At 43.1% G+C, this 25382-nt stretch overlaps 1 protein-coding gene across 3 annotated transcripts in view; it reads right to left on the reverse strand.

Annotated features, from left to right (window-relative positions):
- Window positions 1-25382, reverse strand: part of LOC111848991 (heparan-alpha-glucosaminide N-acetyltransferase) — a 62954-nt gene that overhangs the window by 17530 nt on the left and 20042 nt on the right. For 2 of the 3 annotated variants that reach the window (XM_023821425.2, XM_023821423.2), the window contains exons 8-13: window positions 21812-21888; window positions 19689-19719; window positions 16585-16745; window positions 13984-14096; window positions 13231-13352; window positions 12245-12368 (exon numbers count right to left, since the gene is read on the reverse strand). In XM_023821425.2, coding sequence (XP_023677193.1) covers window positions 12245-12368; window positions 13231-13352; window positions 13984-14096; window positions 16585-16745; window positions 19689-19719; window positions 21812-21888 — 628 coding nt within the window. Of the gene's footprint in view, window positions 1-12244; window positions 12369-13230; window positions 13353-13983; window positions 14097-16584; window positions 16746-17066; window positions 17106-19688; window positions 19720-21811; window positions 21889-25382 lie in introns of all 3 variants that reach the window. The other variant, XM_023821424.2, reaches the window with a different exon arrangement.

Raw genomic sequence — 25382 nt, forward strand, 5'->3', positions numbered from 1 at the left:
GTTATAGCCAGGCAAAAGTACAGCTAAAAGAGACCCTGGTGACCAAATTGTTTGTCCGTTATAAGTGAAATTTCGTTATATGCGAGTCTGCTATATCCGATGCTTTTTCTGCATGTTCTTAAAGGTGAATGGCCGGGACCAGCAGACCTTGTCCGTTATAGACAATATTCTGTTATATGCCCATTAAAATGGGATTTTACTGTATATCCGAATTCTCAATTCTCAGCTTGAAAGGTCTTTACAGAGACACAGAACCTTAACTGTAAAGCCTGATCTATACTTCTACGTCGAATCGATGCTGTAAGTAAGATGTAGCCATGGGCCCTGATGTGCACCTCCCCAGAAATGTAGCTACATGTCACGGCGACACAGACCGCAAGAACTGTTATTGGTCCGCTTGGTAGCATTTTTTTTTTATAGGAGTGAAGAAAGCGTACACCCAGGTGTACTTATGTTGGTGATTGTACCTGAAGCATTTGTCACATACTAAGCAGTTTCTGTCTCTTGTGCAGCCCTAGCGCAACTCACCTGTTGTGTCTGCCCTGAATCCCTTCTCTGTGTTGAACCCAGTTCCGTGTCTCCGTCTTTGTTGGATTGACCTTCCCGGCCCGCTGATGTTGCCCTTGTTCGCTCCGACCTGAATAATGCTTGGCTGTTTTTGCCCACACCGTCTCCCCAAGCGTTTTCTGGTTTGACACTGGGCATAAATTCTTCAACACACATCCTAGCCACCAGTTATCGCCATATGCAGCCATAACATAATTTTTTATGCTTGCAAAGTCAACTGATTCCCTAAGTGTGTACACCCTTTCAATGCTGTTTTTAGTGTATGCTGAAAAGGGTCTGACATTCACTTTCTCAGTTGACAACAGACGAAACCTATGAAGTTTCTGAGTACCTGGAACCAGTTGCACAAAACACCCTTAAATTTTTCCTCTTATCTTGGTCTTATACTTAAGGAATCCCTTAAAATTACCTTAATGGTTGCACAAAAGACTTTAACAACCAAAGTAAGGAAAAATAACTTAAGATACCTCTGACTGTATGTTAACTACAACATGGCTGAGTTTATCGTGATAAATGAAGAAAATGAACACATCCTGAAGAATGTCCTGCAACTGGGAGGGCCCAATGAATACAATCATCAACTGATTTTACCTAACCTGTTACGCCCAGCTCATCCGATCCTTATGTGTGCCACGCTCACCTCGTTACCTCGTGTTAATTTCCGATTGTCATCACCTGTTTTCTGTTCCTCTTGGCTTGTCCTGTGTATTTAGTCCGCGTCTGAGTTAGTCTTCCCAGATTAGTCATTGTATTGTCATGATGTTCATCGATGTCTGCCCGGATCTCGACAATAAAGTCCGTTCCCTTGAGGAATCTCGCCTTCCTGCGTCGTCCTTTGCCACCCAACGTGACAGAATGACTAATCTCCAGAAGAAGACACCTCAGCTCACAGAAGCTGAAGTCGGCGATCTCGTCAGCGAGGCAGTTTACTGGCTACAACAGCCAGAAATACAGGAAGATTCCGCAGCTCGCACCTTGGCGATCCGTACGAGGGATATCTTGCGGGGGATTTCCCCGACGGAGGACGCCTTCCTAACCTAGGAAGTTCGGCTGAACTTACAGCAGGTCCGGGAAATGGCGGCTGAGGCCAATTGGATCTGCCATCGGAGCCACCCGCGGTGCCACGGATTACCATAAGAAGGAAGAAAAAGAAGAAAGGAAAAAAGCAAGTAGGTACTGGCATTCTTCTTAGGGGCTGTTTCCCTCTCCGCTTCTTTCCCCGTCGGATGTCAGGAGGAGCGCCTCCCTATCCTGGACCCGGCGGTGTTTTACCCGGCCGCAAATGCTCCTCCACCGGCCGAAGCTCCGGCTCCATCCCTTAAAGGACCGGTTCCGTCCCTGGACGGACAATACTTTGCCCTCCAAGGACTGTACTGGAGGGTGATGGAAGATCCGGCAGTGCAGGACTTTCGAGAAGCTGCCCAGCTCTCCATACAGCTTCAAAGACAGTTTGCCGCCTTTACCCCAGCTTCTCCGCAGGGCGATTTGGAGAAGTTGGCACACAATTTGAGGAGACTCTTTCAGTTGCGAGCGGAACAGACTCCCTCAAAAGCACCGGCGCCTGTCCAACCTGTCCTGCCTGACTCGCCGGTGCCATCTGTCCTGCCCGTCCTGCTGGCCCCGCGGATATGTTGCCCCCTGCTGGCCACGAATTGGCGGTGCCTGCAGAGGTGCCCCCTGCTGGCTACAAGTTGGCAGTGCCTGCGGAGGCGCCCCCTGGTGGCCAAACGCCTGAGGTTCCTGCTGAGTCGCCCGAGGTTCTGCGAGATGCTGCCGCTCTGCCCGCGGCCTTGCTTGACCCGCCTGTGTTGGCGGCGCCCCCTGCTGGCCATGAGTCGGCGGTGCCTGCAACTCCGCCTGAGGTCTCTGCACCACCTCCGCCTGCAGCTCCGCCTGAGGTCTCGACGCCACCTCCGCCTGCAGCTGCTATGCCAGAGGTCCCGCCTGAGGCCTCGCCCGTCTTGTCTGCCTTGCCCGTCCTGCCCGCGGCACTGCCTGCCGCTGCGCCTGAGGTCCTGGCGCTGCCTACAGCCCCTCCTCTGCCTGCAGCTATGCCTGGGGATCCTGCACCGGCCCCACTTCAGGCTGCACCCGAGGCTCTTGCTGTGGCTTCCCCTGCTGGCCATGAGTTGGTGGTGCGTGCTATGGCGCCCCCAGCTGGCCATGAATCGGCGGCGCCTGCTGCTGCGCCCTCACCAGCCGCTGCTTTGCCCGCAGCGCCCTCACCAGCCGCTGCTTTGCCCGCAGCGCCCTCGCCTGCCACTGCTGCAGCGCCCGCTGTCCAGCCCGGCTTGCCTGTCCAGCCTGTCTTTCCAGCCCTGGTCCCAGTCCCCGAGGAGGTCCAAGACAGTCCGACCACCACTCCTTCCTCCTTGGAGGAGGAGAAGCTTGAGTGGGACCCCTCGGGGACCTCCCTTATGACTCCTTTGCCCTTACCCCAGTGAGGCCGACACCCACCGAGACCCCGCCTTTCTGTGTCCCGATAGGGGAGGGGACACAAGCGCAGGGCCGGGGCCCCGCCCCCTGGCTCACCCTCGCTTGCCTTGGCTGGGGCTCGGGGTGCGCCTACGGGTCCTGCGTCTCCGGGCCGGCGGTCGCTTGCGGGTCCCCCTCCGACGCCTTGTCGCCTAGCCTCGGTCCCGCCTCCGACTCCTCGTCGGTCGCCTGTGGGTCCCCCTGCTACGGTGCGTCGGCAGACGGCGCCTTTGCCGGCTGTGGCTGCGCTGTCGCCTGCTGCGGCTTCCCCCTCCTCCTTACCCTTGCTGGTGCCCCCTCCGACTCCCTCCTTGTCTCCTCCGTCTGTCCCTCGTCCTATCTCCTTGTTCCCGTCGTGGTCCCCTCCTGTTCCCTCCTCTCAGCCGCCACCCGCCTGGGCTCCCTCGGGCTCCCTTTTATCCCCCGTCCGTTCCTGTCGGGTCTCCCTTGGCTGCTCCTCGTCCCTTTGTTCCTCCTGTTCCTGCTCCCCCTGTTGTGCCTCCATTCACTCCTGGCCCTTTTGTTCCATCTGTCGGTGTTCCCCCTGTGTCTCCCTTCCTGGTCTGTCTGTCTGCGTTTCCCGTTCTGTGTCGGGTCTTGTCCTGGCTTCTGCCCTTGTGTTTGTTCTGCGTGTCTGTTCTGTTTCCGGTGGCTCGTTGATGTTTTGGTTTTGTCTTCCAGGTCCTGTTCCCTCGTCTCGTCCGTCACCTCCCCTGGGGCGTGCCCAGTGTGCGCGCCTTTGGGGGGGTTTCTGTTACGCCCAGCTCGTCCGATCCTCGTGTGTGCCACGCCCACCTCGTTACCTCGTGTTAATTCCCGATTGTCATCACCTGTTTCCTGTTCCTCTTGGCTTGTCTTGTGTATTTAGTCCACGTCTGAGTTAGTCTTCCCAGATTAGTCATTGTATTGTCATGATGTTCGTCGATGTCTGCACGGATCTCAACAATAAAGCCCGTTCCCTTGAGGAATCTCGCCTTCCTGCGTCGTCAACGTGACAACCAACAGTTAATTTATGATTTTATTTGTATGGCCCGCGATATGCTTATAATTCATTATTAAATTTGGGTAGCAAATCGATTTTTTGGTTTCAGGGAATAAAAAAGCTATGTAATGTTATCCCACCAATAAGTGCTAGCAAGTTTCACCCTGGGCAAAGGCAATATTAGACAGAAGTTATCAGTTATGGAATGAATTTTCCAATGCAGAAATGCAAATGCAAAAATGCATTTAATATAAATGAGATACAACATAGAACTGCTCAATTTTCCTCCATTACTTCTCTTTTCCCAGTACGGTGGTCCCTCGCTATAACGCGGTTCACTTTTCGCGGCCTCGCAGTTTCACGTATTTTTTCTAGTGCAATTTTGCATGCATCCTGCGGCACCAGGACGAGGAGGCACGGTCAGAGGAACTATGAAATACTCCTGAGACACTATTAATAATTTCTTATGTGTCCAACCTCGTAGGTTGATCGTTAAAATTAAATTCGTTAGTTCTAAAATCCATCATTATTATTTATAGGAAAACGTTTATATTTTTATTTCTCAAACAAATGTTTGGGCCTGAAAACAGGTTTTGATCTTTGGTTTCATTCTATAATACTGGATTTATTTTTCTACAAAGGTTTGAACTTTGAGAGTGTTTAAACAAGAGAGAAAAGTGTGAAAATGTTAATGGCTGTCTGAGAAATGTGTATAAAGTGTGTAGTAAGGGGTTTTACAGCCTATAAAAATTGTAAAAAATAAAGCTGACTACTACGCAGATTTGCCTATTGCGGGTTATTTTTAGAACGTAACTCCCGCGATAAATGAGGGACCACTGTACTTCGACATATTTGCCAGTGCTTGTCATCAACCATTCTGCAAAGTGTATCACTACAGTATATGCTCCATTCAGTTGTTCTTAGTCGAATGAAAAGTACCTACTCCTAGTGAACACAATGCACCAGCGGGAACAATCCACATTTTCATTAGATAAGCATGGAGAGGGGACAAAGTCTAGCTTTTTAAATTTTTAGACGAATAATATGTTTAATTTTGTCATTGTCATTAAGTTTTTGCTTTAGTTATCGTCCGGCAAAAAACTTTTATCAGGCTATATTCTCATCAGTATTTTTGTCAACGAAATTAACAATAACTGTAAATGAGCTATGGGTTTGTCTGCCGCAACTAAGCATATTTCTGTTGCCATGTTTGTTTTATTGTAGCAATACAGTTTAGCATCTAATTAGAAGTGCAGAGAGTAGCAAGTGCAATATGTGCAGTATGTAAAATTTGTACAGTCAAGAGAGTAAGTACAGAGGTGGAAATAGTTATGTACAGATTGTGTACAAATAAGTTAAGTGAGCAGATAAGGGCAGTGTAAATGGTGGGGATAAATTAGCATTAGTAATATACAGAAGATATACAGATTCGGAAGATGTACAGATATTCTATATTGCTTTACAGAAGGACAAATATACATCTCTTCTTGTGGACATCCTCAATGGCAGGAAGTGGAGTCCCTATACATTGCAGCACAGTTGGTCAGGATGCTCTCTATCGCACAGCGGTAGAAGTTACCCAGTATGTCAGCAGACAGATAGTTCTTCTTCAGTGTCCTCAAAAAGAAGAGGGGCTGATGGGCCTTCTTGACCAGGCTGGAGATGTTCGTTGACCAGGACAGGTTCTCTGAGAATTTGACGCTGGAAACGCGTTCAACAACCAAGCCATTGATGTGGATGGGGTCATGGGTGTCTCCCTTCTCCTCCTTCAATTCCACAATGAGCTCATTGGTTTTGCTGGTATTCAGGAGCAGTTTATTGTCAGCGCACCATACAGCTAGGTGCTTTACCTCTTCCCTGTAGTCAGACTAATCGTTGTCACTCATGAGACCGATCATCGTGGTGTCATCTGAAAACTTGATGATGGAGTTGGGTCCATACATAGGCCTGCAGTCATAGGTGAAAAGGGAGTAGAGGAACGGGATCAGCACACAGCCCTGTGGAGTGCCAGTGTTGAGTGTGATGGTGGTAGAGCAGCTATGGCCGGACCTAACATGCTGGGGTCTGTTGGTCAGATGTCCATGATCCAGTTACAGATAGAGTTGCTGATTCCAAAATCCACAAGTTAATGATCAACTTGGAGGGAATGACAATATTAAAAGCTGAGCTGAAGTCAACAAACAGCATTCTTGCATAAGTATTCTTGTTGTTCAGGTGTGAGAGTACACAGTGAAGTGCTGTGGATATAGCATCCTCTGTACTCCTATTGCTTCAGTAAGCAAATTGGTGAGGATCCAGTGGGGGGGGGGGCAAGCATTTTTTTGAGGTGTGCTAGGACCAGTCACTCAAAGCACTTCATAACAATGGCCGTGAATGCCACAGGGCGGTAGTCGTTCAGGCACTTCGGTGATGAGTGTTTTTTGTTTGCGAATGTCTATACTTTTACTCTGAAAATGCGGTCCTGGTATCCCTATAGCGTAAACACGACGGACCGGCACGACAGTACAGTGGCGGTGAAGCGGAGCAGAAAATGGCACTTAAATTAAAAAAGACGGTTTTTCCTTTTTCTTTTAGTACCTGGCTGATTAGGGCACAAGGTCTGTCAGTATGTTGTTGTACTTGTATAATATTAAATGCTTCTATATTGTTCAGATGAGTTTTAAACTTGTTAATGTTATGTTAGCAAACTGCTATTTTGGACCCCCCCAGTGGAATTATAGAGTCGCACAGTATGGGGGAGGAATGATCTCCTCAGTCAATCGGTGGAACAAGACAGTGACAACAATCTGTTGCTGAAGCTGGTCCCCTGTCTGGAAATAATACTGTTCAATGGATGCAGAGGATTCTCCATAATTGACAGGAGTCTATTCAGCGCCCTTTGCTCCAACTGTCCAGTTACATGCCTACAATACAGCCTGCCTTCCTCACCAGTTTATCCAGGTGTAAAGCATCCCCCCTTTAATGCTGGCTCCCCAGCAAACCACCGCGTAGAAGAGGGCGCTTGCCACAACCGTCTGATAGAACATCTGTAGCATCTTGTTGCAGATGTTGAATGACGCAAGCCTTCTAAGGAAGTATAGACAGCTTTGTCCTTTCTTGCACAGAGCATCAGTATTGGCAGTCCAATCCAATTTGTCATCAAGCAACACTCCCAGGTATTTATAGGTCTGCACCCTTTGCACACAGTCACCTTTGATGATTACGGGATCCATGAGGGGCCTAGGCCTCCCAAAATCCACCACCAACTCCTTACTAGTGTTCAGTTGTAGGTGGTTTAGGTCACTCCATTTAACAAAGTCCTTGATTAGGTTCCTATACTCCTCCTGACCACACCTGACACAGCCCACTATAGCGGTATCGTCGGCAAACTTTTGGACGACAGGACTCCGAGTTGTATTGGAAGTCCGATTAATATAGGCTGAACAGGACTGGAGAAAGCACAGTCCCCTGCGGTGCTACTGTGCCGCTGACCACAATGTCAGACCTGCATTTCCCGAGACACACATACTGAGGTCTGTCTGTGAGATTGGCCACTATCCATGCCACCAGGTATGAATCTACCCCCATCTCTATCAGCTTGTCCCTAAGGAGCAGTGGCTGAATGGTGTTAAAGGCGCTTAAGATTATTAAGAGAAATCCAGGAACATGATCCTTACCGCACCACTGCATTTATCCAAGTGAGAAAGGGATTGGTGTAACATATAGATGATGGCATCCTCCACTCCAACTTTCTCTTGGTATGCAAACTGCAGGGTCGAGGGCATGGCGGACCTGTGGCCTCAAGTGGTGAAGTAGCAGCCGCTCCATGGTCTTCATCACATGTGACGTCAGGGTGACAGGCCTAAAATCATTCAGCTCCCTAGGATGTGATACCTTCGGATCTGAGGTGATGCAGCCTCGGAACTCTCCCCTGTTCCAGACTCATGTTAAAGATGCGCTATAGAGGACTACCCAGCTCCAGCACACAGGCCTTCAGGAGTTGAGGCGATACTCCATCTGGACCAACCGCTTTGCTGGCACAAAGCCTCCTCAGCTCTTCGCTTACCTGGGTTGCTGTAAATGTGAGCGGGGCTAACCTCGTTCCTATGCTAGTATCAGCAAAAGGATGGGTGGAGGATGCAGTACTCTGAGGTGAGGGTGAGAATGGGTTAGGGTGGTCAAACCTGTTAAAATAGTTATTCATCAGATTTGCTTTCTCCACATCTCCCTCGATGAAGGCACCCCACTTTGAGCTGCAGTCAGTTATAATCTTCATCCCTTCCCACACTTCTTTCATGCTGTTATTCTGCAACTTTTGCCCCAGCTTACTCCTGTACTGATCTTTTGCCATCCTGAGCTGGGTTCGAAGTTCCTTCTGCACGCGCTTCAGCTCATGCCGATCACCGCCTTTAAAAGCCCTTTTCTTCTGGTTCAAAAGGCCCTTAATGTCACTTGTAATCCATGGCTTGTTGTTAGAATAGCAGTGTACTGTTCTTACTGGAACTACAATGTCCATACAGATGTTGATGTAGTCAGTTGTGCAGTCAACAGCCTCCTCAATGTTCTCCTCATGTAACCCCTGTAGAATATCCCAGTCCGTAGTTGCAAACAATCTCTCAGAGCCAATTCAGCCCCAGGGGACCACTTCCTAAATGAACGTTCCCAAGCGCAGGCAGCGGGGTGGCGCTGTATGCATCCTTAACATTTGCATACAGCATGTCAATAATCCTATTTCCCCGGGTAGTACAACCCATATATTGGGAGAAGACAGGTAATGTTTTTGTCCAGCATCACATGGTTAAAATCTCCTGAGATTAGCATAAGCGCCTCGGGGTGCTGTGTTTGTAGTTTAGAAACAGCGGAGTGGATGACATCACATGCTATCTCCACATCCACACAAGGAGGGATGTAAACAATAGCCACAATAACGTGTTCAAACTCTCTGGGCAAGTAATAGGGATGCAGATTTACAGCCAACCAATGTATTCACATAACTTAATTCAGTTAATAAGTGCGTTTCATGGAGGTATTTGCATTGTTTCCTTATTACAGCACTTAGAATAATATCCAAAGTAATATCATCGTTTAACAAGTCATCTTAATAATGATGCTGTCTAAATGATTAACTTAACTGGATAAAGTCAGTACTAAAAACATTACACTAATGTCTTTATCTGGAACTAGTTTACAATACCTGACACCATGGAGACAACTCAGTGTGTCCCCATGTGAAGATATTTTTTGTAAATCAATTCCCAAAGAGGCATTACATTGTACACTGCAGATTTAAGTACTATAGAACAGAATAGTTTAAGTAACCCACAACATTCAAATAGCTACTGAAAGCTTTGATACAAAATGCTACAACTACGTTAGTAATACTCATCGTAAGTGGTTGCATGACGAGGTGTAGAAATTATGTATAGTCTATGGAAACTCCTAACACATGATAACGTTACTTTGCCGTATGGAGATGCCGAACCTAATGCCTGCCTCAGCATCCCAATAACGTGTGTTGCTGCATTCTGTAACTGTATCTGTTTTATATTGATGGGGAAACAGGATTGGGGGCAATGAGAATTGATGAAATTACTTATAACATGGATAAACCATACTTCATCCGCCAACAGCATTTGCTGTCAGAAACAGCATGACTCCGCCCCCAAACTGTCAAAACCTCCCCCCGGCAGAACACGAGCGCAGAAATTTCCCTCGAGCGCAGAGAGCGGCTGAAAGAAATGCGCTTTGCGCGTGAGCGCACCATGACGTTGGGAGGAGAAAAACACATTAGAGAAGGTGATATTATGATGAACGCAAACGCAGCTCTTCGTCCTGTGCTCGCGAGTTTCATTTTGCGCTCGCGAGTGGCATATTTACGCATTTTGACTTTGATGTGATGCCATATAAATCCCTTAAGATTTTTCCTTAACTAATGAAACCTTAAATTAATACCTTAGCTAAGAAGAAATTAAGCCTTAAGTGTCATAATTAAGGGGAAATTTAAGGTGTTTTGTGCCCCTGGAATTGTTCTTGCTGAATGGAATCTCAACAGGTATTCAGCTTCAAGTTGGTACATCTCTGTTGTGGCAAATTGGCAGTGGATGTTCTTAATACTAATACACAATGTGGTAATACACTGTCAGTACTTAATACATACTGTCTTGTCGCAGTTCAGCAAATTTTGAGAATCTGATTTTGAGATCTGGATGCTTCTCTTTGAAGTTTTTGAAAGCCTCAGGAAGGTTGCAAAGCACAAGTCTCTCTTGAATCAGCTTCCTCACCATCAACTTTTACTGACACATCATCTTCATTCCAGGTATCTCCCGACTGAGAGAATCTGACAAGTAGAAGTGCTTTACCACTTCCTCTGTAATTCTAGAAAGTGTTTTTCCTGACCTTGGATTAGGCATTTACAAAATCCCTTGTTCTTTTACCAACATCTTGGATTTCCATGCTATGTAGTGGGAAGCACCAAATTCCTCCTGAATTTTCCTCACACTCCAGCCTTTTGGTAACATTGCTGGGATTTGCACCTTTTCACTTTTTATTCTGAAAACTTGAACTTATAGCCAGTCTATTATTTCCTTTCCATCATCTTTATATGGACTCAATGTCCAGTGGCAACTTCTAACTTCATGCTACTGTTAATCCTATGTGCTTTGAGTTTTACATATGAGCTCTGCCCCACTCTCTTTTTACTAGAGATTCACCAATCAATGACAAAGGTTTAGAAGTGGTAATTCATCATTGGCAAATGTACCTTCTTCTCCAGATGTTAAGGGACCAACCATAGGTTCAGGATCGGGAGGGATTAAGTCACTACTGGAAGGGTCAGACTGACCAATCACTTTGATCTTGGGTGTGAGTTTTGATAGTCTCACCAGCAGTTACTGAAGATGTGCAGATCTGACCTTAAATTGAGACTGTATTGCTGTCTCAGTCACATCTCTAAAGCACCCATTATCTTTTGGAGATGACATTTGAAAGAGTCACAACAAATTTTCTGCTTGAGTCTAAACAAGTTCTTTCCCGAAGACATTGTGAAAATATATGCTGGTGGAGCAAAGACAATGCTTTTATATCCACCAGGTAATTAACAATATCTGCTATTGATTACACCTGACCGATTTGCACACATGACTCTCCTCTGATTAATGCAGGGCAGAGCATTGGCATTTATTAGCCACATTGGAATGGGCCCTTTTCACAGCAGCCATTTTGACATGAAATAGTATGGCAAGCACAGATGTCACTAATGATATTAATGAAGTTTCTGTTCAGTTTCAGTGTAGCATAATAGGAATTTAATTAATGTCATTACATACACCTGTGCTTGCAATACTATTTCATGTCATTATGGCTGCTATGAAAAAGACCCATGAGTGATATGAAACCATGTGTTGCCACCTATAAGCCATGATATATTGGCAACAACTCAAAAACCAGATAAAATTTGTTGGAGATGTTCATAGCTTTAGTAAAAAAATATATAGTTTTTTTTGCTATTCAATTTTTAATATAATAATCACTGAGAATGAAGAATCCTATAAATGATCGAATTGAAAACTCAGGTTTCAAGTAAATAAATGAATATATATAAATTTACTGAATCATCATTTTTCAACATATATAAACCCCATTTATATATAATGTATAATGATAAATGTAACACATGCACACACTCTGGATATAAGGGACTTTGGATATAATATATATATATATATATATATATATATATATATATATATATATATATATATGCATATGTTACATTTTGTTTTGAACAAAGGAAATCTTTGTTTAAGATTTAGGTTAAGCCTAATGTTGCCTTACACATAAAAGAATGATCACATTCTCTTCCACACAATGAGGCAAAAGCCTACAGCTTATTAATTAAACACTGGTATCGAATTTGTACTTGGGTATTTGTGCCGATACCCAAAGCCCAGCCATCCCTAATTATAATCAGTCAAAAAAACGGTAATTTTAATTTTAATTTACCGTTAATTTTAATTTAATTTAAGCTTAAATCTCCCTTAATATTGATTCAAGACACGTGCAATTTCAGTCCCATGGGTTACTCATATAACCAAATCAGCAGCAAGTTTCGTTAAAATCTGTGATAATGAGGTCCATCGTGTGATGATTTGACACAGAATTACCCTATGCCTCAGACACACTGGCAAAGTGCATTTAACACTGGTCACTATGGTCTGTGAGGCCTGGCCTGCTTGTGTTTACCTTGCACGTGGGATTCTTGTAGAGGTGGTCACCCATCAGTAGTCTGTCAATGTAGCCAGCAGCCCCCCCGGTGCAATTAGGATACAGGCCATTGTCCCCGATGCCACCAGGACCCAGGTAGCCTCTGGAGAAGCACACAGACCCCTGACACAGTGTCATGCTCCCTAGAGAATGGGCCCAGCTCTGCTACACAGCAGCTAGATTCAGGTGAACTGTTCAAAACTGTCATCACCTTGTGTGTGGGTGTGAGGGACTCTACACACCACAAAGGATATGAAAGAGCTTCATAAAGAAAAGGATTTTAAGAGAACAAAGCATTTTGGGAAAATGGAAGAGGAAAAGAGAGAAGGATGAGAGAAAGACAGGCAGAAGATAGATTCCCTGTCTCTGCTCTCCTCTTATAGCCCATGACAGAGCAAGATTAGCTAATTATCCCTTCCAAGGTACCCAGCCAGGATCCATAAATCACAAAGAGTGGCTCTGGACCCTGGTCTCAGCCTTCCAACACCAACAGGAGGTGAGTGAGTATCAGGAACGCATACAGCAATATAGGGGTAACACACATAGTGTTGTGTTAACATACACAGCACATGGGGTTAAAACATACAGACGCACAGAATGCTGATAATAATAAACTTTCTGCTTGTGACATATGAAAATACAATTTTAATTTGCTGATGGCAGAGAGATTTGAACATCTGGAGATGTGCTGGATCAGACAGCGGCAGAGAGAGAATGTGTGTGTGTGTGATTTGCATGATCTGCGTAATATATGTGATCAGTGTGATATGTGTGATCTATTTGATCTGTACAGTATGTTATGTGTGAGCTGTGTGATCTATGTAATCTGTATGATACGTATGGTCTGCATGATGTCTGTATGATATGTATAATCTGGGTGATCTGTGTGCTATTTGTGATCTATGTGATATGCATAATTTGTGTGATCTGTGCGATATATGTGATCCGGGTGGGCCAGGACTCACGTGGGGCAGCCAGGAACAGGAAGGAGGAATGTGAGGCACAACCAGAGTGTCTCCATGAGGATGATGATGACCCACTCTGGCCAGTACAGGACCAGGTCTTGGATGGGATACCACCAGTGATGCTGTCGCATACACAAAACAGACGTCAAAATTACATTCATCTGTACTGGGCAGTGTGTCTTCATTGATGTAGCCTTTTGCTTTCAGGTTAATGGATTCAGATCTCTTGGATGTGATGACTGTGAAAGGGGCACAAGAACATCCAAGAGAAGATCATCGGCTGTCCTGCAGGTATCCCATCTGCAGGGCACCCTGTGGCCATGATGGCACAAAACAAAAGGCCCTATCTCCCAGCACATTAACGTGACGCCCCTGCAGCTGTGTGGTAACCTCACTTTGACTCGTGATGCAGTAGTGATTTGTCTTACTGACTTTCAGACATATCTTTGCCACCCATCCCCTTCAGAGCAAGACAGAGCAAATTCTAAGAGACCAAGTTATTTTTTACTCTTTATTTGAGCAAAAGGAGCTGTAATTATCTCAGCAGGTGGACTAAATATGATGAGACCTTCTCCATCCACATCTAATCTACTAATCCACTAACTCTAACCCTAACCCTCTAACCCTAATCCTGTAACCCTAACCCTTCTTCACCTCTATACGCTCCTTGGAAAAAGGACCTCTGAAAGTCACACATTCAACCAAGGCTCTCCCCCCTCCCAGGGGCCCTATCCCAGCAAACAGTCTGCCCACCTCACTGAGCGGGATTTCTCTCCTCAAGCAGGTCATGTGCAGTAGTGAGAGAACAGAGTAGCTGACAGCCAGGCGCTGAAGGACCCCCGGGATGCGGGCCCAGGACCAGGAGACTGCAACAGAGCCAAACCGGAAGACATGAGGTGTGTGTGCAGAGAAGTACCTTTAAGCGTACCGTAGAGCACTGAGGGCATAATTCACCACGTCCTCTGCTCATTCAGGACACAGTGGCATCTCAAAAGCCCTTGGGGTCCAAGGGTAGGCTACAGCCCCAGCAACATCCCTGGGCCCCGGCAAAGTCCCTGAACCCTGGGAAAAGACTGATCACCATCCAGACATTAGTGAAAACCTCTTTAGTGCATGCAGCACTGTGAGCCAACACATACTCCATTGATCCAGAGGAAATCAGATCAAACGGGTAACTTACAGGAACCAAGATAGGCCATGAAACATGACTTTTAATGAATCATGCTTTTGCTAAAATGCCTCTTCCTGCTAGCAGACCTCTGTCTGCTACCCTGAATTCATAATCAATCATAAGTTAATGACAAAGCCATTCGTGCCAAGGTCTCAGCAAGGTAATTAATCATACATGCTATTACCTCTGCAATGGAAATTAAACAATATAAATTTTATATTATATTACTGGCATGTTAGGGCTTGCAGAAAAAAATTCTGAAAAAAAATTCCATCCATCCATCTATGTATGTGTCTTGATCAGGCGTTGAGTGTGGAGTAGTATGGCAGTATAGGGCACAAGGCTGGGGTACACAGTCACAGAGTGGAGATGGGAGTACACCTACAGAGGGGGAGATGGGGATACACCATCACAGGGGAGGAATAGGGGTGTCACCCTCAACCCTAAAGGTGTGAGGCAGCCAGACCACCTGCAGTTTAGATTCAGTGACCCACCTGAAGCTAAGCAGGTTTAGGCCTGGCCAGTATATGGATGGGAGACCAACTAGGACAGCTGGGTTGTTGCTGGAAGAGGTGTTGGTGTGGCCAACAAGTTAGCCCATTGTATGGTCTGTATGGATCTCAATGCTCCAGTGCAGTGATGGGAACACTGTGCTTTAAAAATGGCCCTGGCCTTTGAATGAAACATAAAACCAAGGTCTATAAGATTCTAACAGGTCTGGATGCTGTTCAGGCAAATGGCTATTTCAATATTAGTTTAAATACTAGAACTCGTGGAAATTAGTGGGAGAATATTTTAAAACAAATTTGAGGAAGCATTTCTTTACACAGCGTAAAGAAGTAGTCTTCCTGCTAGTGTAGCGGAAGCTAAATAAGGTTTTAACAACTCTGAGCTATTAGTTAAGCTATTAGCTTGATGGGCCGAATGGCCCCCTCTCGTTTGTAAATTTCTTATGTTCTTATGTCATGTCTTATGTGAAGTCATAAAAGATCCCTGGGCATCTTTCAAAAGAGTAGGGGTGGTACCCCCAATGCCCTGGCTTAATAGCCCATAGTGGCCCTTTCCAAATCTGGTCTCCTAATCATCCCCTGAATATAATTAGCTACTATGGGATGAGTGCACTGGCACAGAATGGCTGCCATTGCATCATCCTGATGGGTACTACATAGTGGTGGTAGTTCAAGTGGCTCCCTGTTGGTTCTGTAAAGTGCTTTATGTGAGTTGAAAAGCTCTATATACATGTACCATTCATTCATTCATCCCCTGAAAAATAATCAATATCACAGCATCAAAAAACAAGCATATATGCACACTAAGCAGTGATAAGGTAAACGTGTCATTTCTGCAGTATTAAATGTGAGAACTACAGCATGCATAGTTTTGGCAAAACATTTGCCCACCTGAGTTCAAATGTTCAAACATGGTCTTATATCTTTTGTGCCTAATACTACATAAAAAGGCACTTTGCTGGTACTCCCTCACCCAAACAGGATGAGCAATTCCATTACAGCAGCTCACAGCTGCCACTCTGTAACTGTATCTGCTGTAAGTGTCCATTAAACTGGCCTTGCTTTTGATCTTTTTAAATGTTTCCCAATAAAATGTTTGCTCTTGAAAGTACAATATTTTTGTAAATGTGATTATGGAAACATGTCCAGGAAAGTGGGGCATGGAAGTGTGTGAATGACAGGCACTTCCCCTATATTCCTCATGGATAAATTCCTCTCTCGTTAGAGCATCGCACACTGAAGCCTCCTGAGTGCCAGAAATGACAAACACCATCCACAGGCTAACTACTTCACCTGCCTTTCCGTACCCATTCTCTATCTCTCTCTGTCTGTCTGGGGGCTGCTGTTCTCTCTCTCTGTCTGCCCTTATTATCCTCACACTGTGTCAACTTGGAAATGGACAGCAATTGTATCTCCAAAGCATCGTTCAGTGGTTCTTCATCAGTGGATTTGAAGTCTCTGAGGAACATCATTTGTACTCATGCCCTGACCAGAATCATCAGCAAGAGGATGAACAGAAAGAGGGAAAGAGATTAATTTACACGAACTTCATGTTCCTCAAATGGTTCAGTGGAATGAATGTATTTTGAAATATTTGTCTGATAAATAATAAAACATTGGTCATTTTGTCATATTCAGGATGTACGTGTGATGAGGTTTGCCTGTTATACCCACACAGTCCATCCTTTGGGGTGTAGTTCAGGAAGCAGAAGCCAATGAGGATAAGTTTCAAACTTCTGTTAAATATCTTGCGGAGCATCTGCAGACGGGACATGCCTCTTTTCCACATGCTGTGGAACGTGAAGATGATCGAAGTCCCAATCATGAACACAAACCTGGTGACACACAACATGAATCAACTGCAGTCCATCTGAAGGCCACCAGGTGAGGTGTTAGCCAAGGAGACACAGATCTTCTGCTGGGGTTTAAGTGTGGTACACTAATATTGTTGTTCCAAAGAGTCCATCATAAAGCAGGCATTTATCATGAGAACCTTATTGTCAGCATTTCAATGTGGTGTGGCAATCTCCATGTGAATAATAAGGACCAGGGGTCTCATTCATCAAACTTTGCGTAAATTTCTTTGTGAAAGAATACATACACATGAAAAGAAAAAAAATCCCATACGCACAAAAAAATCTGATTGATCAGTTTACCTGCAGTTCCCTGCTTTAAAATGGGTGTTGCCTTCTTCCCTATCGAAAATATTGCGTACATCTCTTTCTGAGTTTTTGTAAATATACAATTTTTTTCCTGTCAAGGTTTGTTTGATAAATCCAGGATTTTGCATAAAATGTTGCATGCTGTACATCAGGAGTTTCTCTGTACGTGTATTGATAAAGTTATGGTGAGGCTCACTTGATACACCACCTCCTGTCCACCTCAGCAATACCTTTAAAATGTATTCATAGAACATAAACCAGCAGCATTTAAGTATTCCTGAACATCCAAACATACTTTAACAGCTTTAACATGCATGATGATCACACGCATCACACAAGCCACACATATTACACAGATCACACAGATTATACATATTATGCAGATCATGCAGATTACACACATCACACAGACCACACATATAACAAAGATCTGGTGATATGAGATGGTGAGTCCAAGAAGAAACCAATGACATTTTAGTTTTAGAGTGATAATGATAAAGGGTTGAGGTCTGCTACCATTTACCATCTCATTTCAGGACACCAGGAGAAACCTGCAGCAGAGATAAATGCAGAGATCTGCAATCTACAACCAAATGAGATTCAACCTCCAGGAGCAAAAGACATAAAAAACACCAGGCTGACATGTGCATGGTACTGAGGCTTGACCGATTTGGAAGAAACAGAATGGTTTTGACTATACAGACATGGTGCTGCTTATCGGATCTGACATTTCAGCTACGCAGATGCGGTGCTGCTGATGGGATCTGCCAATTTGGCTACGCAGACGTGGCTTTGCTAATGGGACCTACCATTTTAGCTACGCAGATGTGGTGTGGCTGATGGGATCTACCACTTTGGGTACACAGACGTGGTGTTGCTGATGGGATCTGCAGCTTTGATTATGCAGACATGGTGTTGCTGATGGGATCTGCTGCTTCAGTTAGACAGACACTGTGCTGCTGATGGGATACGTCATGTTTCTGATGACATCTGCCACTTTGTATATACATGCACACTGTTGCTGATGGGATCGGCCATTTCAGCTACAGAGACGCTATGCCAAATCTATTTGCCGGCCATCCGCATGCAGTAACTTGTCATTAACATGTAACAGGTTAGTGTAAGAAAACTGAAGTGGAAATCAAAGCTTGAGGTAACACCAAAGCTGGCCTGGTCAGCGGAGAGCAACTGTGTAAATGCGCAGGTCGCTCTACTGAACGTGTACATAATGCCTTATCATCGCACATACCAAAGGTGAACGAGGGCTTGCATGTTTCACCTGCAGATGAGTGCAAAGTATGTCTGATGTTGTCACCCAGCGTACATCCCTATTACTATAAACAGATGCATTACATGCATTCCAAGTAAAATTTTTCTTCTGAACATCAACAGCAGTACCAATAGCAGGAAGAGGCTCTTTAAATTGGAGTTTTTTTACACCTATTCCTGTCAGCTAATTATACTTCTGTTTTCTCCTTTAAACTGTAAAAAAGTATTACACATAGTTATTTTACGGAGAATAACTAAATATTTACAGTATTTTCCTATTCTTTTAAGATTGCGTATAAAACTGTAAAATGTAACCTAAATGAAAGCAATAAAAGCTTGGTGAATGAATGTCTTGGCCCAACTGTCCACTTAAGTCATGAAAGAGAAGAAACAGAAAAAACTTTCACTGAGCAGCAGCTCTCAACAAATGCCTTGTTGATTTCAGAGGTCAGAGAAGAATGGCCAGACTGGTTCAAGCTGGTATAAAGGCAAAAGTAACTCAAAGAACCACTTGTTACAACCAAGGAATGCAGAAGGGCGTCTCTAAATGCACAACACATTAAACCTTGAAGCACATGGGCTACAGCAGCAGAAGACCACACTGGGTGTTCTTCATGTCAGCTAAGAACAAGAAACTTCAGCTATAGCAGGCATGGGCTCACCAAAACCGGACAATGGAAGATTAGAAAAAAGTTGCCTGGTCAGATGAGTCTTGATTTATGCTGCGACATTCAGATGGTAGGGTCAGAATTTGACGTAAACATCACAAAAGCATGGATCCATCTTGCCTTATATCAACAATTCAGGCTGTTGATGGTGTATTGGTATGGGGGACATTTTCTTGGCTCACTTGGGGCCCATTAGTAGCAATTAAGGATACTTTAAATGCCACAGCCTACCTGTGGTATGGTTGCTAACCATGTCCATCGCTTTATGACCGCATTGCACCCAGCTTCTAGCAGGATAATGCGCCATATCACAAAACTCATATCACCTTAGACTGGTTTCTTGAACATGACAATAAGTTCACTGCACTCAAATGGCCTCCACAGTCATCATATCCAATAGAACACCTATGGGATGTGGTGGAATGCGTGATTCACATCATGAAGGTGCAGCTGACAAATCTGCAGCAACTGTATGATGCTATTATGGCAACATGGACCATGATAAATGTCTCAAGCTCCTTGTTGAATCTGTGCCACAAAGAATTAAGTCAGCTCTGAAGGCAAAAATGGGGTCCAGTCCAGTGCTAGCAAGGTGTACCTGATGAAGTGGCGATTGAGTATACATAAAATGCTCATAAATAAATAAATAAAACAAATAAAAGAACAGAAGTGGACTCACCACGGCATGACTGTGTCAGCCACTGTAAGACCTGTATGTAAAAATGATAGAGATTATAAGCACATTGCTGCACACAGGGGCAGACTTATTTACTCTGCAGAACTATACCAAAATGAAGGTGCATTAAATGTATACATCCCCTGCCTTCCACCGCTCATTCTTCCAGCATCACACTAGCTATAATTATTTCTGTCAGCAACATACTTTTACAGTCCACCTAACTGTACACCTGTGTCCTTCACAACTGCCCTCTGACCCCCCAAAACATCACACAGTGGCAGATTGCCATGGATATCTGATTTGTCTAGTGGCCACTCTGTGATAGGACATCACAAAGACCTATAACATCGATTCATCATTCTCGTGTGGGACGTGGGAAGGATCCTGTGGATTGGCCACTTTAGAAGCTAAATGCTACTTACTTATTTCACGTAATTAAGTCCTGTCATTGGAAACATTCATTGGCACAGTGAGCTTGGTGAATTATGCCCAAGACAATATTCAAGACAATTTAGGTAAATAGGAATACAGACGCTCCTCTACTTACGAACTTTCAACTAACGAACTTTCAGATATATGAACGAAGAGGACTGAATGTCCAAATTGTGTTCCTTGGGCTCCCGTTTCCTGTTTGCAACATCGATTTTTTTTTCTGCACGCCAATTCTGCCTAGTACTTCTGGCCGCTATTCCTGCCGTACTGCAGTGTAGCGTGCATACTCCCAGCATCCTAGTTCTTTGTAGTTGCGTATACCCTTAAAATTATGTTGAATAACGAACATTTCAAATTACGAACGGCCGTTCGGAACATATCTCATTCGTAAGTAGAGGAGCGTCTGTAGTTTAATTTCAAACAATGTTTGTTTGTGAGTGTGTATTGCAGGGTAACATTGTGTTACATTGATTCATGACTAAATAAACATAAATAAATGAATGAATGAATGAATGAATGAATGAATGATAGAAAATGTATTGATCTTCAGATCCATCCCCAGCTGCGGTTTACCATCAGTTTATTATCTCTTTGTTGTACATATCTTATGAAAAGCTAGGATATGTTTTGTCCCCATAAATCTTTTACCTTATGTCATTTCAAAGTTTTTCAGCTGCAAACTTAATAAATGTTTTTAATCTAAGACTTTTTCTATACATTTGACATAAAATATTAGCCTGGATGTGATTTTGAGGCAGTGAATGATTTATAGACCAGGGCAGTGAGGCCCTGCACTAATATCAAGATACATCAGGGCCCTCTGCAATCAATACAGGTCTGCTGATGTGATCAGCGGCCTGTTATCAGTAAATTTAGCTTACCCTTAAATACTCCAGCACAAGCAGTTTGTAATGGCCTCTATTAAAATTTTAAAATGCCACCCTTGGCATTTTGCTTTTCTAACACTCAGTACCAGTATCGATTTGCTTGGAGGACCCTTGATATGGTTGGAAGAACAAGGAAATTGTTCCACATGCCTGCTTATTTGTTAAAGTTAATGCAGTTATTACTTATAGATGTAAGCTGGATGCTCAATAATTCACAATGGCATTAGAATAAATCATTAATGAACAAAATGCTCATTCTAAAGCTTTCTGAGTAAATTATAATCATTTTAATTAAAATGCACTTAATTTCTTTAATTAGACTTTTATGAAGTAACATACTCTAGGCCTCAATGATGGCAAATCAGTTCTACCTTTAACAGTACTCCATTAGTGTAAAAGTGGAACTGGAGTTCATTTTACCCTATAACAAATCTCAGATGTGTTTATTATGGCTTGCGTCATGCCTGGATCTTTAGTTTGGGAGGATACATTGCAATAAGGCAGCATTCACATCTTAAGCATTAGGTATGGGCAAAACAGGTCAGAGCTGCACAACAGTGAAAACCAGCAAGTGAAAACTGCAGTTGGCGGCTTGTCGTGTTAAATTATCTGCAGCCAATAGGAGGCAGTAAAGCCCTGACAGCAATGTAATGGTCTCACCACCTTCAGGGCCTAGTTTATGTGATTAGGGCCATTTTTTTCCCAAACTGTAAATGTGAAATAGACTTTCTCTCGTTTATCATGCACATGGACAGCATCTCTGATGGCATTTTAAGGAGGATTTCTTTGGTGTTTGTATCTTACCGTTCCAAGGGGCATGCTGAAAGAACCAGTAACCCCCTCCTCCATTGTTGGTAAAAAGTAAGATGGTCAGAGTGAGTCTGTAGCAGAAAAATACAAATTAGTCATTGTCCTCTAAAAATGAAATAAATCTACTCTGTAATTATTTATAAATTTCATGATTTTTTTGTACGTTTATACGTATGCCATGTTTAGTCCTCCATATTCAGTGCACCTTACTAATGCATTTATAATGCATTCATAGAACATTCATAAGCAGTATGTAAGTATACCTTAACATCGTAACATACCTTATTAGCTTAAATATACATTAATAACAAACATTATATGTTAATTACAAACATTATAATAATGTAATCCTATAATGATTGTTATTAATGTATATTAAAACTGTTAATGTATACTTCAGTGTTATACTTAAAGGAATACTTGAATGCTACTTATGAATGTTCTATGAATACATTCTGAAGGTGCACTGAATGTTCCTCGACTGCTTTATGAATGCATTATGAAGGAGCACTGAATGTACCATGAATGCATTATAAAGGCATTATGAAGGTGCATAAATGTAAAGTATTATCCTTTATGTGACCACTTCATAAGGAAGTTCCTCAAACCATTCACCAAGGACACGTTTTTCTGTCTCACACTTTCTGCCAGTATTCACTATGGCATTGTTGGAAAGCAATTACAATGCAATTACTATTGTGTCCCATTTTTCTGAGCTCAGCAATCCCAGAAATGACCACAAAACACTGGTCAGCAAAGACCTGCATGAGCAATCGCAGCAATCACAGCAACGAGGGTCAGCAAATCGAAGACATGCATGAGCAATGCCAGAAATCACCATAACACTGATCAGTTAATCCAAGACCTGCAGGAGCAATCCCAGCAATCACTGTAACACCAGTCAGCAAATCAAAGACCAGCATGAGCAATCCCAGCATAAGCAAACCCAGCAATCACCGCAACATGGCTCAGCAAACCAATGATCTGTATGAGCAATCCCACCAATCACTACAGCACTGGTCAGCAAATTGAAGACTTACATGAGCAATCCTAGCAAGCCCCACAACACTGGTCAGTAAACTGCAGACCTGTATGAGCAATCCCAGCAATCACCGTAACACCAGTCAGCAAATTAAAGAACTGCATCAGCAATCCCAGCAATCTCAGACATTTTTGTTGACTAGCACCTTAGCTGGTATGGCTAGCATTCTTACCAGCTAACCAGTATGTGTAACATATTAGGGCCCATAGGGACAGCAATTGGCATGTGAACTGGTAAGAGAGTCTGTCATCATTTACATTAAATGAAATGACCAAAACCCATTTTTTGTCACTAAAATGAAAATGCATTTTGAATAAAATCTGTATCATAATAGCTATAAACCCCACATACACATTTCTGTCTCAAAATAATCTGGGTATTTGGTGTAATTTCTTAATTAATAATGTAATAAAATTTAGAATGTAATTTTGTCGAAATTAAAAAAAAAAGGTTAGAATGTGCAAATGAGGTGCTACTTTTTCTTTGCAGTGCAAACAAATGAAACAGAGGCGACATGAATCACTTAGCAAATGAGCAGTTGTCCTCTGAATCTCCTCAGACTGAAGCAGTGACCAAAGGATTCTGGGTAATGAATTACAGCAATATAACTGTTATCGGGCCTGGGATGTACAAACAGGCTGTAGTACAGGTCTGCACCATGCCATGTGAATGCAAGCCCAACCTTCTCTTGGTTCTTTTGTAACTTCTGAAAGGCTTTTAATAATAATAAAAAAACAACCACATGCAAGTTCTGAAAAACATAGAGTTAATGTCACATATTGATTAAAGCTAGAGATGCCCCGATCGATCGGCCAGGGACCGGAATCGACTGCTGAGCGATCCCAAGAGCTTCTGGCTGCAGTACACGCACTCTCTGCCACTTGCACACTGTGGATCTGACATCACGTGCACGCTCTGCTATAATGGGAAATGCATCCATGTAATCGCTTCCTTATTACAATATCAAATAATATTCTTAATAATGTTAACACGTATACAGAATTAAAATGCTGCTAAATAGGCCGCAACCTACATTTGGAGGTCAAATAAATGACTATTGTATACCATACTACTGTATTTAATAATTGTTTCAGATAAACAGATAGACCTCATGCTAGTTAGCTCTGCTGTTCAGTATTCACGTCATATCCAAGGGAAATTACTTTCATACAGTCATGAGAATTTGTTTTATCCTCAAGAAAACCAGATTAAACACTACTACTAAATGAACAGAGGTTTACAGCATTTAGGAGGAGGCAAATTTAATAAACTGTTACATGTATTCATAATTCACCGTTTAACCGATAACCAATAGAAGATTTTTAATTGATTAATGCTATAAGTTGAATGGTTAATAAAAAAAAATGTTAAAAAATGCACAGTTTGGTAAATGCATACAACGGAGTGGGGAAAAATATATACACTTAGGTACATAGGCGAACTCATGAGGACGTGTCGACCCCTGCAACCAATTATGTTTGCTGTTGATCATTAATTAGGTACATTAAATACAGATTTGTTACAGCACTCCCCATGCTATACGTTAAAAAGCGTGCAGGCTACTTGCAGTTTATTTGAGTTTTACGATACTTTCTTACATGGAAGATGTAGGCTGTACCTGTCAATTAAGCATACTAGAGGATAAATGTTTGGTTCATTTTGTTAATCTATTTTGTTCATTGCAAAGTCTGGCAACTTGCTGATGACTATTTATATAAGTAGTGAATTGTTGGCACTTCTAAGTTCTAAAACATTTTTGTATTGGTGTATTTGGTGACGCGGACACGCATCCATTCTAAGTAGTACAAATGAACAAATTCTTAGTTAAATGTAATAACTATTAAGAATACTATTTCATATTGCAATAGGGAAGCGATTCCTGTTGTGGCAGTACTGCCGCCACATGCTGATTTTTGTCTGTATATGTTGTCAATTATAGTTCTTAGAAAGAAAATCTGTATCAGTACTTGCAAAAAATCGGAAATCAGAATCGGCCAAGAAAATTGCAATCAGTGCACCTCTAATTAAAACATTCCACTCCAAAGCCACTGTGAACAAATTGCTGTATCTGTATCTCAAGCTGTTTCTTGTTTTCCTGAGAAAATCCAATTAAGAGATACAACACAAAGCATTATGTTCCTTTTAGCCTTAACCTGCTGATACAAGATTTTAATCATGCACCATCATCTCAGAAGATCTATTAAAGCTGCACAAATCCTTGAGCACATGCACACTCATCCAGACCTCTTAAAATGCATCCATTAGTCTCCATGACAACAAATACAAAGGTTAACTCACTTTTCTGATTAGGTTCAGTGCAAATTATTGCAATATACCAACATATTGCCAATCTTTTAAATTAAAACCTTTATTTGACTTGGTCTATCCCAGAAAGCAGTGTCTTGGACAGATTAAAATACAATTTCAAAGACCTCTTGAAAAACATTTGGATTATGCTCAATTGCCAGATACAGAGCAAGCAGGACCTCACTGAGGACTTTATGGTATGTTAAAATTATAAAG

This window comes from Paramormyrops kingsleyae, chromosome 3 (assembly GCF_048594095.1).
Source record: "Paramormyrops kingsleyae isolate MSU_618 chromosome 3, PKINGS_0.4, whole genome shotgun sequence".
Lineage (NCBI taxonomy): Eukaryota > Metazoa > Chordata > Actinopteri > Osteoglossiformes > Mormyridae > Paramormyrops > Paramormyrops kingsleyae.